Here is a 12,715-nt window from a genome sequence, read left to right on the forward strand (position 1 = left end):
ATCTGCTGCCATTAACATGAGCAAGCAGTTATTTGCATTTTATGATTGAGTGATCTCAACTTTCCAGTTTAAGAAACAGGTACTAATCTTGGTTTAACCACTAAGATAAACTCACATTTCCCATTCCCTGAAGTGAATCTATTAATATCTCTTTATCTTGTATGGTAAACAAAATGTTTTTACTAACATTAAATGAAAAGGGTAGTACAATTCAAGTTTAGGAACTAAAATGATTTTTCCCCTTAATTTCAAGTTAAACCATTTTATCATCCTTCCTTTATCTTCCTTCTGTAATTGTTCCAAAACCACCCAAGAAGACCTAAAGAATTTGTAAATGGAGAAGAAGTATGGAAAAAAAATTTTTTAATGCGGGATTACATTGCTTAAGGTTAGTAGATCTTAGCTTGCTTCAAAATGTTAAGAGACTTAAGTTGAAGCACCATCTAGTGGCTCTCAGTTGTGTTCTGCTAAAAGTTGCTCCCAGTCTCCCTGTATTTAGGACCACAGTTAATTTGTTGGGCATGTATGTCATTGACCCTTGAACAGCAAGTTGAAAATGCACAAATCTATTTATATGTGTATTTCTTCCACTTCTGTGGTCCCAAGACAGCAAAACTAATTTCTTTACTTCCTCCTCCTCTTCAGTCTACTCAATGTGAAGACAAAAAGGATGAAGACCTTTATGATGATTTACTTCCACTTAATGAATAGTACATATATTTTCTCTTCCTTGTGATTTTCTTAATATTTTCTTTTCTCTAGCTTTCTTTATTATATATATAACATACAAAATATGTGTTAATCACTGTTTATGTTATCAGTAAGGCTTCTGGTCAACAGTAGGCTATTAGTAGTTACGTCGTTTTGGGAAAGTCAAAAGTTATATGCAAGTTTTCCACTGCATGGAGGGTTAGCATGCATGTTAACCCCATGTTGTTCAAAGGTCAGCTCTATATGAACACGTATGAGTGTTCAGAAAAAAAATGTGGAGTTTTTTTAATCTTTATATAGGAGTGGGAGGATGGGGGTAGTAGCTGTAGCTTTTTACTCTTTCAATCTAATCATGGCAGTGACAATGGGATAAAGAAATAACATGAATTCCCATAAATCTCTTCTAGAAACAGTAAAGTCCATCCAGTGGAAAAAAGAATTAATACAAATTTAATACAAAGAAAATTTCATAGATTTCAGTTCTCCTGTTTCTCCTACTCACATTCTCTCTAAAAGCCCGTAACAGTTTCTTTATCTTCCTTCTGAATCCCATAATGTTGACATGTTCTCACACATCTAGGGATTGGCCATTAGATCATTTTTACGTATTTCCAAGTTCTCAAGCACAAGCCCAGAGCATCCCTTGCATTTATATAACCAACAATTTCTCTTGAACTGTCATAGAGATAATACTCATACCTATGATTCCTATCTTCTGAAGTTACCTCTTTTCATTACCTCTATGGGCAGAATGAAAATAGACCATAACAATTAGACATGAGTAGGAATATCTGTTTCATTGTCACTAGGGGAAGAACAGAAATTGGACATGAAAATGGATATGAGTAGAAAATAATTTGTAGCAAGATTGACACAAGCCTTCAGATTAACAAACTAGGTATTTGTATCAGTTAGGATTAAGTTTAGCTACGTGTGGAGTAAAACCTAAAGTAACACTGGCATGAACAAAATTTTATTCACTCTCACACAAAAGAAGTCAATGAATAGGTGGTTGCGAGTTTATAGGGAAACTTCATGGTCATCAAGCCCAGGATCCTTCTTCCACCTTTCTTTTCTTCTATCCTACTGAGTGGCTTCTATCCTCAACATCATCCATGACCCAAGTTGACTGCTGGACCATCACTCACGTTACCACTGTTGCAGTCTAGGAGACAAGGAGAAGAAGCAAAAGAAGACCCTTCTTTCCTCTTTAAAGAGATTTTCTGAAAATATTACACAAGATTTGTATTTACATCTCATTTTCCAGAACTTATGCAAGTGGGCATACTCAGCAAAGGAAACTGAGAAATGCCTTTTAGCTAAGTACATTCCAACAATAAATTAAATTGGAGTTATGCTATTAATCAATGTGTCAATTACCTAAGATACCAAGAATGCTGTATAACAAACAACCATAAAACTTCTGCGGCAACAATTGCTTATACACCTGGGATCAAGTGGAGGTCAGGTCTTCCCATCTTGACTGAGCTTCCTTATATATTTAGGGAATGGCTGACTATTGCATCTTCTAGGTTGTCCTCAACAGAGAGTTAGGGATGGTACTGAGGGGACACAGCTCTGCTCTACATGGTTCCCATCCTCCATCTGACCGGGCCAAGCATGTTCTCATGGAGTAACAAGTAGAACAGAAGTTCTTGAGACCTGTGCTCAAAACAGGTACACCAACACTTCCACCTCATTTTATTGGCCAAAGCAAACTGCATAGGGTGGATAAATATGTACTCTCTGTATGGAAAGAACTCTACAGTCAACTGAAAAATTATATGGATAGAGGGAGAGGTGAAGATTCAGAGTCATGGATATACTCATCTGCCACAAGGAGAAAGGGGAGGATGGGCATTGGACCAGTGATATGGCTTGGCTGTGTCCCCAGCCAAATCTCATCTTGAATTGTAGCTCCCTTAATTCCCATGTGTTATGGAAATCAATTCCATATTGTAGCTCCCATAATCAATTCCATAATCAATGGAAATCAATTCTAACTGTAGCTCCCATAATTCACATGTGTTATGAGAGGGATCTGGTGAGAGGTAACTGAATCATGGGAGCAGGTCTTTCCCATGCTGTTCTCATGGTAGTGAATAAGTGTCATGAGATCTGATGGTTTTATAAATGGGAGTTCCCTTGTACACACTGTCTCTTTGCCTGTCACCATGTAAGATGTAGCTTTACTCCTCCTTGCCTTCCACCATGATTATGAGACCTCCCCAGCCATGTGGAACTGTGAGTCAATTAAACTTTTTCCTTTATAAATCACCCAGTCTTGGATATGACTTTATTAGCAGCATGAGAACAGACTAATACAACCAGGTAACAAGCAATCCCTGCCACAGTACTTTTTTAGTCTGTTATAAAATTGTATTAATGGACTGCTTCCCATTCTATGCCCTGTCTTAAACATAAGGGAATTATAATAAAAAAGAAAGGCACACAAGAGCTTACATCATATTACATATATGTATATATATAATTTCCTAATTTAGTTATTTTTGACTCATGTTCAATTACAAAAAGGGTAAGTGTTAATGTTAGTATTTGTTCTATTCTTTATTATGGGCAGAGACTGGGCTAGATGTTGCAGTGAACCTGATTCCTTTTCTTCCAAGTCAGCTAGACTACATTTTCCAGCCTCTGTGGATGTTAATAGAGCTATGCTACTAAGGACTAACCAATGGAATGTGAGCAGAAGTGATTACTACTCCAGGCCTGGCCCATAAACACCTCCCACATAACATCCTCCATTCTCTCTCCCTGTTTCCTATTCACCAGCTGAACTAGATAATATTCTGAGAAGGGCAGAGGCATAGGATAAAATGATAGCTTAAAGCAACACTTCTCTTCCCTGCCCTGCCTCAGCCCCACCAACTGCAAAGAGCGTGATGTGAGCAAGAATTAAATTTTTGTGGTGTGAATACACTGAGATGTAGGGCCTGTTTGTTTCAGCAATTAAATAACCATATGCATATAATATCATCCAATTTATGCATTCATTTTTTCCTTTAGGGCTTTGCTAAAAATAAAAGTAATAGACCACATCATCAGTTTGTTTTCATGCTGCTGATAAAGACATACCCAAAACTTGGAACAAAAAGAGGTTTAATTGGACTTAGAGTTCCACATGGCTGGGGAGGCCTCAGAATCATGGGGGTAGGTGAAAGGCACTTCTTACATAGTGGCAGCAAGATAAAATGAGGAAGAAGCAAAAGCAGAAACCCCTGATAAACCCATCAGACCTTGTGAGACTTACTCACTATCACGAGAATAGCACAGGAACCGACCCCCATGATTCAATTACCTTCGTCTTGTTCCCTGCCACAACACGTGAGAATTCTGGGAGATACAATTCAAGTTGAGATTTTGGTGGGGACACAGCCAAACCATATCAACCTGCTACTTTAAATAAGAAATGTCTTCTTTTAAATAAAAAATCACTTTTTAGTACAGGATTACCATCTGTATCAAGTGAATATAGGATCTCAGTTTACAGTGGCCCTAGAAGATATAAGGATTTCACCAATGTCTTACTCTTACCATCATTAATCCATCCAACTACTACAACCTAGAGTGTAAACAAGAAAGCGAACTGAGACATTAGAGCTCTAAAAGGTAAGGGGACCTTCAGTGTCATCTTCAATGACACTGACATTTCCTTAGTTGAGATCAACTTACAATTTCTGCTAAAATGCAAATACTGCTAAAAATGACTCAGCCATTTGCTCAATGATCAGTCCAAACATGCAATGCTACTGCCCCACTAATTGCTAGCAAGCAAGTAATGGATGGAAGGTCAGCTACTAGCTGATTCGTAGACAGTGTTTGCAGTGGCTTCTGACATTGCAGCATTGATTAGCAACTTGGGTGTGCAGAGGAGCCAAGAAGCTGTGAGGAAAGCAGCATTCAAATAACCCAAAGGGTATAGAAAAACTGCCCAGCATCATTATTTGCCTTTTGCTGAGCCATCTTCTTCTTTATTTTGAAAAGTAGTTGTGTCACATTTGCAAATAGAAATTTACTAAGGAAAATGCAAAAGTAGATAAAGTATCCTAGGCATTTATGACGGCAGGCACGAAGCTTTTGCATGTGTACTTACACCGTATGCTGAGTCTGAAACAGGTCTTGGTAATCGTATTAGTCCATCTTCACATTGCTATAAAGAATTCCCCAAGACCGGGTAATTTATGAAGAAAAGAGTTTTAACTGCCTGTCAGTTCCACACAGCTTAGGAGGCCTCAAGAAACTTACAATCATGGCAGAAGGCGAAGGGGAAGCAAGGCATGTCTTACATAGCAGCAGACTGGAGAGTGAGCAGGGGAAATTGCCACTTACAAAACCATCAGCTCTTGTGAGAACTCCCTCGCTATCACAAGACCCTCATGGGGGAAACCGCCCCCATGATTCAATCACCTACACTAAGTCCCTCCCTTAACACATGGGGATTACAATTTGAGATGAAATTTGGGTGGGGACACAGCACCAAACCATATTAGTGACTATCACATGGAGTCCCAAAAGAAGTTAAGCTAGACTTTGAACCCGAAGGCTTATTGCAAATGACTGCTTTTTTTTTGCGATGTCTCATCAAATATAAATTGACATTCAGCTCTTTTGATTTTCATTCTTTAGGGAAAATACCCATAAAATATTTAATTAAGCAGGAATGAACACAAGCCCTTTACAGAGAAATTTGAAAGTAAACACTTGAGAAGCCCCAGAAACTTTCCCCCACCAAATTCTCAAGACGTGGGCTAGGCCACTTCTCTCCTAGACTAAAACCACAATGAAGCACTTTCACAATGAAGTTCTTGCCCAGTGCTGCAGGCACAGCTGCCTGGGCTCTCAGTTGTTAATGATGCCTTCACATTAAAGAAGGGGCTGGAGGGAGAATACAACATAACCAAAAAAGTGTCAAGTTTTTCCCAGTACACTGTAAACTCAAAATGTTACAATGATTTTTTTTTTTTTCTTCTGTGTCTTATGCTTTTCAGTCTTCAGTTCCTACCTGACATGATTTATCCTCTGGAAGAAAACAAATCCTGTGATGACCAGAATGACCACAAAAAGAGAGAGTTTCACATAAAGAATGATCAGTAAGTCCAATGCTGGAGATCCTGAGCTTCTGAGACCTATAAATACAGACAGGGGTAAAAAAATCATTTCAAGGATTCTTCCAATTACAAATTAGAGTCAAACATTTTAAAGAACATTTTAAAATATTCTAAAGAGTTTACAGACTGTCATAATCATGAAACCTTCTAACTTACAACTCAAATGTTACTGATACATCATTCTTCCATGACAGAGTTTAGGAACCATGTTTGTGTTTTATACCTTGTAGGTTTCTGACAAATATTTTCTGAACAAATAAATGCACACTATGCATTGCTAATACTTTCCAATTTTATAAGAAAGGCAATATGTCAAGCTTTCCTCAGTATATTCCAACTTCCCATGCAGATACTAGCCTTTGAAAGAACATTCCTCTTGATATTTGGGGTTTGATCTGATAACACTTTCCACACATTGAAGTGATTTTCTTACTAAGTTGATGTAACCTCTTTAGCAAGATGTTTTATGTCTTCCTACTTTCATTTTATTTATCTGTGAAACGGCCCTAGGAATTATTGAAAAGATAAATCAAACTAATTAGGAACATCATTCTTTTTTTTTTTTTTTTTTTGAGATGGAGTCTTGAATTGTCTGTCAGGCTCTAGTGCAGTGGCACGATCTTGGCTCACTGCAACCTCTGCCTCCTGGGTTCAAGTGATTCTCCTACCTCAGCCTCCAGAGTAGCTGGGATTACAGGCATGCACCACCATGCCTGGCTAAGTTTTGTATTTTTAGTAGACACGGGGTTTCATCATGTTGGCCAGGCTGGTCTCAAACTCCTGACCTCAGGTGATCAACCCACCTCAGCCTCCCAAAGTGCTGGGATTACTGGCGTGAGCCACCATGCCCAGCCAGAAGCATAATTCTGAAGTCTCTTATCCTATGAAATTGACCACCTAGGCAGGGTGCGGTGGCTCACACCTGTTGGGAGGCCAAGGTGGGTGGATCACCTGAGGTCAGGAATTCGAGACCAGCCTGACCAACATGGTGAAACCACGTCTCTACTAAAATACAAAAATTAGCCAGGTGTGGTGGCATGGGCCTATAATTTCAGCTACTCAGGAGGCTGAGGCAGGAGAATTGCTTGATCCCGGGAGGCATAGGTTACAGTGAGCTGAGATCGCACCACCGCACTCCAGCCTGGGCGACAGAGTGAGACTCTGTCTCAAAAAAAAAAAAAAAAGGAAAGGAAAAAAGAAAAAAAGAAGAAATTGGCCACCTAAAGAATGTGTGAACTCTAAATACAAGTCTGACTCCTGGCTCTAAGAAGTTATTCTATCCCATTAAATAACCCGCTCAAAGACTAAACTAGAAAAATGTCAGACAATCCTAGGCATTGTGAGGAAATAAGAAAACGATATGGTTACAGTTCTCAAAATATCTCATAATCCACCTGGAGAAGTCAGACTCATACAAATGAAAAGACAACTTACATGAAATAAAAATAAAAGCTCAAGACCCCAATTCACTATGCCAAATGGGAAAAATTAAGCTGAAAGCTGAGTCATACAAGCAACTGCCTTTCCTTTTATTCCTAAGCACATAGCTACATATAAAACGTAAATTTCTCCACAGGTAGCTACTCTATGTTCACCTTATCATAACTGACTATTCCCCTACCTGCTCCTTTTCTCTTGCAACTTATGAATTACCATACCCTTCCTCTTTCCTCTTCAGTGCACTTTTGCCCTTTAAATATTGAAGCTCTCAAAGTCATCTTTGGAGAAAGGCACAGATCACTGACTGTTTCTCAGACTCTGTGGTGTTTTTTTTATTTTGTTGTGTTTTGTTTTTATCTGTGCAAATTGTCCTAAACCTTGGCAAAATGAACTTCTAAATTAATTGAGACTTGTCTCCGATACTTTTTAGTTTAAATGTACAATTGAGAAAACAGTGCTCGATGAACATTACAGATTATAAATCATCTAAGGAATAAGAATGTTTAATCAACTCTAACAGGGAGGTCAGGGAGAAGCAGGACTTGAACTGGGCCTTGCTGGTCTGCAGGATTGAATAGGTTAAAAGAAGGACTTTTCAAGATAAAGAAACAACTTGAGAAAAGTTTTAAAGATGAGTTCACCTAAGTCATATTTGGAGCGTAGAATGGAATATGTAGAGATGAATCTGCAATGATTTGAACCTGATTCTTCAGTGACTTTCATGTGTCAGCTACTGTGCCAGACTTTAGGAATACAAAAATAAAAAAAAGTGGTTCCAACTCTCAAGGACCTTATGCTGTGCTGAGAGTCACAGAAGTAAGTGGCTGTAATATCATAAGAAATATGTGTGTATTTGGTCTTTGTCCCCCAGTTCCTGGCACACTTCCAAGGATTTTTCCTAAACTTCTTGGAAGTGCCACAGTGATCCATCTTTTGTACGCTAATGAGATGAGTGGTGGCTGGGAGCCTGAAGACAGCTTCAGGATGGGGCTGATAATTAGAAAGACCAAGGCATGGCTAGAGGGTTGAAACTTTCAGCCCCATACCACCACTGTCCCCTTCCGCTGACCTTCTGAGAGGGGAGAGGGGCTAGAAATTGAGCTAAGAAGCAATGCCCAATAATTTAATCAATCATACCTATGTCATACAGCCTCCACAAAAACTCTACATGACAGAGTCTGGAGAGCTTCTGGGTTGGGAGATTTTCTGAGCTGGTGAACACACAGAGGGGCTGGGAGGTTGGCACTCCCAGAGACATCACGGAAGCTCCTTCCTCCATACCCTGCCCTACGCATCTCTTTTTTTTTTTTTATCTGTGCCTGAGTTGGCCACTTTATAATAAATTAGTAATAGTAAATAAAGTGCATTCCTGAGTGTGTAATTTAAAAATCTAAGCTGTTGGAACTTTAAAACATTTTGAACCTTAACGGAATGTGATTATGGGACCTGAGTTACGTAAACAAGCAGCTACGACCTAGGCAGCCATAACTTTAATTTCCCTGATTGTACATTAGCCTTTTTCCTTGCCTACATTGTGTTGTAAACTGCTGTAAATGACTAAACGGTGCAGGGGAAGACCCCTTCCCTCTAAACTGTGGCCTTCATTATTGATTAACTTCCTTCTTTCTTCTCTCACACAATAACTATCACATTGCCTAACACGAAATGTTAACTGTACTCTTAAAATTGGAAAGGAAATGAAAACAAACTGTACAGAAAAGAAAACAAACTGTACCTTTAATTAATTAAATCATTATAACTCATAAACCAGCCTTGTATGTAAAAAAGGTATAATCCTACTGAATTTCTTTTCTGCCTCTATAAACAAGACCTTAAGTTTGAAGTTTGAAGCACTGACCCCATTCCTTTGGAGTCTGTGTTACCCGAATGGCTGTTCTCAGACTTCTGCTTAAATAAACTCTTTTAAACTGGATTCTGATCCTTTTGATTATTTCAGGTTGACATGAGTTCTGTGAGCCATTCTAGCAAATTATTAAACCTGACAAGGGAATCATGGGAACTCTGAAATTATAGCCAGTTGATTAGAAGTTCAGGTGGCAATCTGGGGCTTGTGACTGGTGTCTGAAGTGACGGAGGTCTTATGAGACTAAGCCTTTAACCTGTGGGGTCCATGCTAAGTCCAGGTAGTTAGTGTCTGAATCGAATTGTAGGATACCTAGATGGTGTCTAGAGAGTTGGAGAATTAGTTGGTGTGGGGAAAAAAACTTACACACATTTGGTGTCAGAAGCATTGTGAATGAAAACAGTGCCGAGCAGTCAATTGCAGGACCATGGAGGTGCTCTGACAGAGGCATGCATGAAGCATTCTGTGAGCACAGAGGAGGAACAGCTAACCGAACTTCAAGGCCAGAGAAAATCATCCCAGAGGATCAATGTCAAACTAAGTCTTAACACTTCAACAGGAATTGATCAAATGTAATGGAAAAAGAGAGTATAGGGAAAGAAGTGCCTTACAGAGAGGTAGAAATTGCATTCAAGGCCAGGCACAGTGGCTCACACCTGCTAATTCCAGCACTTTGGGAGGCAGAGGGGGGCGGATCACGAGATCAGGAGATCGAGGCCATCCTGGCTAACAGAGTGAAACCCCGTCTCTACCAAAAATACAAAAAAATTAGCCAGGCATGGTGGTGGGTGCCTGTAGTCTCAGCTACTAGGGAGGCTGAGGCAGGAGAATGGCATGAACCCAGAAGGCGGAGCTTGCAGTGAGCCGAGTTCACGCCACTGCACTCCAGCCCGGGCGACAGAGCGAGACTCTGTCTCAAAAATAAAAAATAAAAAATAAAAATTAAAAGAAATTGCATGTAAAAGGGAACAGAGGAATAAAAGCACTTAGCACTTTTGAAGAGCCCAAAGAGGCCCACATGCATGGGGTACAGAATCATAAAATATATTATTAAAAATCTAATAAGATATTTAAAATTAGTAAATATATAAAATTATATATTATGAGACATTTAAAAGTAATTAATAGTTATAATAAATATTACGAAGAAGCTAATTAAGTGAACAAAGAATGAAATATTTATATTTCATTTGGCACTTGAGAGATGCTTTTTGTCAGAGCATTTTCTGCGCAGGGAGACACAAATGAGTTAAGGAATAGATGTGAGGTGATAAAGAAGAGACAATGAGTGTGGGGTCCTCTTTTAAAAATATTCTTGGATATGAGTGGAAGCCAAGAGGTAAATGTTTGAGGAAGTCATAACACCAAGTTTTGGATACAGAAGAAAATAGGCATGTTTTATGAGCAGCTTTAGAAAAATAATTTAAGGAACAGAAAACTAAACAAAAGAGAGAGGAGAATGAAGCAAAGCTCCTAAGGAGATAAAGGGGAAAAAAGGCTTAGAATTTGGGTTGAATGTTGGTATACAGAAGGGAAGATCAAGTAATACTGAAAATAAATGCACTGATCTATAGATAAGACGTATGAAGTAAGAACCTAGACTTGATAGGAGATTGATCATGGAAAACACAGCTAACGAATACATGGTTTCCTTTTGGGGGTGATAAATACGTTCTAAAATTGATTGTAGCAGTGGTCACAAAAGCATTGAATTGCATGCTTTAAATGGGTGAAATGTATGGTATATAAATTATATGTCAATAAAGCTGATGTAAAACAGAAAATAAACATGAAAGATATTATGAGGAAGAATTAATATGATGATATTTAATATTAGTTGTAATAATTATCACAATAGCTAATTTTTATTAATACGATACATATAATAGCCAACATTTATTAATATAAGGAAATCTAGTGGCTAAAATTTGCTGAGTGTCAATTATGTAGTAGATATATTAATACAATTATATGTACAGCATATTTATATATATATACAATTTTATTTAATTAACCCAATAATCCTATTAGGTGGATCCCATTGTCTTCATTTAACAGATAAAGAAACCATGAGAGAGAGATGTTAAATACTGTTCAAGTTCATATAGCTGGTGAACAAAAACCACATGAAGTGAAAGGCTTTGCTCCTAAACACCAGATTATCCTGCCCAAAACAATATAAAGATGTGGACCTTATCTTTTCATCTTTGCATCACCAGCTCCAAACTTATAAATAGCATTCAATAAGTATTTGCTGAATTAATTAATAGATTGCTTTCAGATGATGAGACGGGAAGAATTACTTGTCTCTTACTCAGGGTAACAAAGTAATAACTATACAAGAAATAAAATCAGGAAGAAAATAACTGTCATTCTGGGCTATCTACTGAACAAGGATTGTTAAAACTATATAAAACTCGTGATATTTCATATCAAGAATTAATCTCAGAGTAAGAGCCTATAGATCACTAAGTTAACAAAATCTATTTTTATGGCTGTTCCACTAAAAGATAGATTCTAGCGTTGTAATGCCTTTCTCAGCTTTGGAGAATATTTTCAAGCTAGGAGCTCAAATTTTCCTACCGTTTGGTTATTCATTATTTTCTATGGAAGAAAAAGTTGAGCATCAAGTTTACTCTTCTACAAGAAACAGGCGCTTACCTGAATTCAACTTTATGTACAGACTCTTATTGCCAGTCAAATGGGAGACATGGCAGGTCACGGTAGACACATTGTGGCCCTCCCAGTGGCACATACTCTTAACAGTCACTGTGACCATTGCCCCAGTATTCTCCCGCTTAGTCGGCACAATACACACAGACACATACTGAAACATGGATCCAGGAGAGTCTTGAGCAGAACATAGACTATACACAAGACTGCCTTGGCAGAAGAGAGACAGAGATTCCTTTGCTTTCAAACAAGTCACTTAAAATCAGATGTAACTGCAGAGAGAGAAAGGGGGAAAAAATGCTTTCGTTTTCACATAAAGTGTATGGAATTAAAAGAGATGTTTGTTTCAGTCACAGATCTGGTGATGTGAAATACCACAATACATGATGCTTCCTTACTAGCACTTGGAGGTGACTATCCACGATGGAAATTCCATCAGGAGTTACCAATTATGCATCTGTATCACCCGTCTGAGTGATGGCCCACCTGGGTGGAATCTGAAGGTAGAATTCCTGATCAGGCTGTGGGAGGGAAAACCCAGGTTATTCTCTCATCACCTTGGTCTCATTTGTTTCTTTCCTGTAGGCTTTTGTGCAGGAAGGCTGGCCTCTTATGATTATTTCCCATGCTATTACGATCAAATTTCTGAACGCAATAGGAGGACAACAAAGCACAGCATTTGTATCCATCAGTACAGGCTGTGAAATGTTACCTGGACACACACATAAAGGATAATGATAAAGAAAACCTTGATAAGGAACTTCATGTGTTATGTTTATCCACAGTATATTACACGAAGTCATATTAGAACATAAATTTGCTGATCTTATTCCAGAAATATTGGACTTATGTAAGAAAATAACATTCACAAAATATAAATAACATATTGAACCCAATCTAA

At 38.3% G+C, this 12,715-nt stretch overlaps 1 protein-coding gene across 1 annotated transcript; it reads right to left on the reverse strand.

The window, feature by feature from the left end:
• Window positions 1–1,665: 1,665 nt before the first annotated feature.
• Window positions 1,666–11,920, reverse strand: LOC108519479 (cell surface glycoprotein CD200 receptor 2-like). The gene is made up of 3 exons (XM_017858531.1): window positions 11,803–11,920; window positions 5,732–5,855; window positions 1,666–1,876 (listed from the first exon to the last, which is right to left on the reverse strand). The coding sequence occupies exons 1-3, from the start codon at window positions 11,918–11,920 to the stop codon at window positions 1,861–1,863; spliced, it is 258 nt and encodes an 85-aa protein (XP_017714020.1). The 3' UTR covers window positions 1,666–1,860.
• Between the last annotated feature and the right edge of the window lie 795 nt (window positions 11,921–12,715).

Source organism: Rhinopithecus bieti, unplaced genomic scaffold (genome assembly GCF_001698545.2).
Source record: "Rhinopithecus bieti isolate Rb0 unplaced genomic scaffold, ASM169854v2 scaffold_45617, whole genome shotgun sequence".
NCBI lineage: Eukaryota > Metazoa > Chordata > Mammalia > Primates > Cercopithecidae > Rhinopithecus > Rhinopithecus bieti.

What these genes read in the sequence shown, in the direction of transcription:
- LOC108519479 (XM_017858531.1), bottom strand. Translation starts at nt 11,920, where the DNA reads ATGGTCACAGTGACTGTTAAGAGTATGTGCCACTGGGAGGGCCACAAT. An exon ending in GTACATAAAGTTGAATTCAG is followed by an intron (nt 5,856 to 11,802) that starts GTAAGCGCCTGT and finishes CTGTATTTATAG; the next exon opens with GTCTCAGAAGCTCAGGATCT.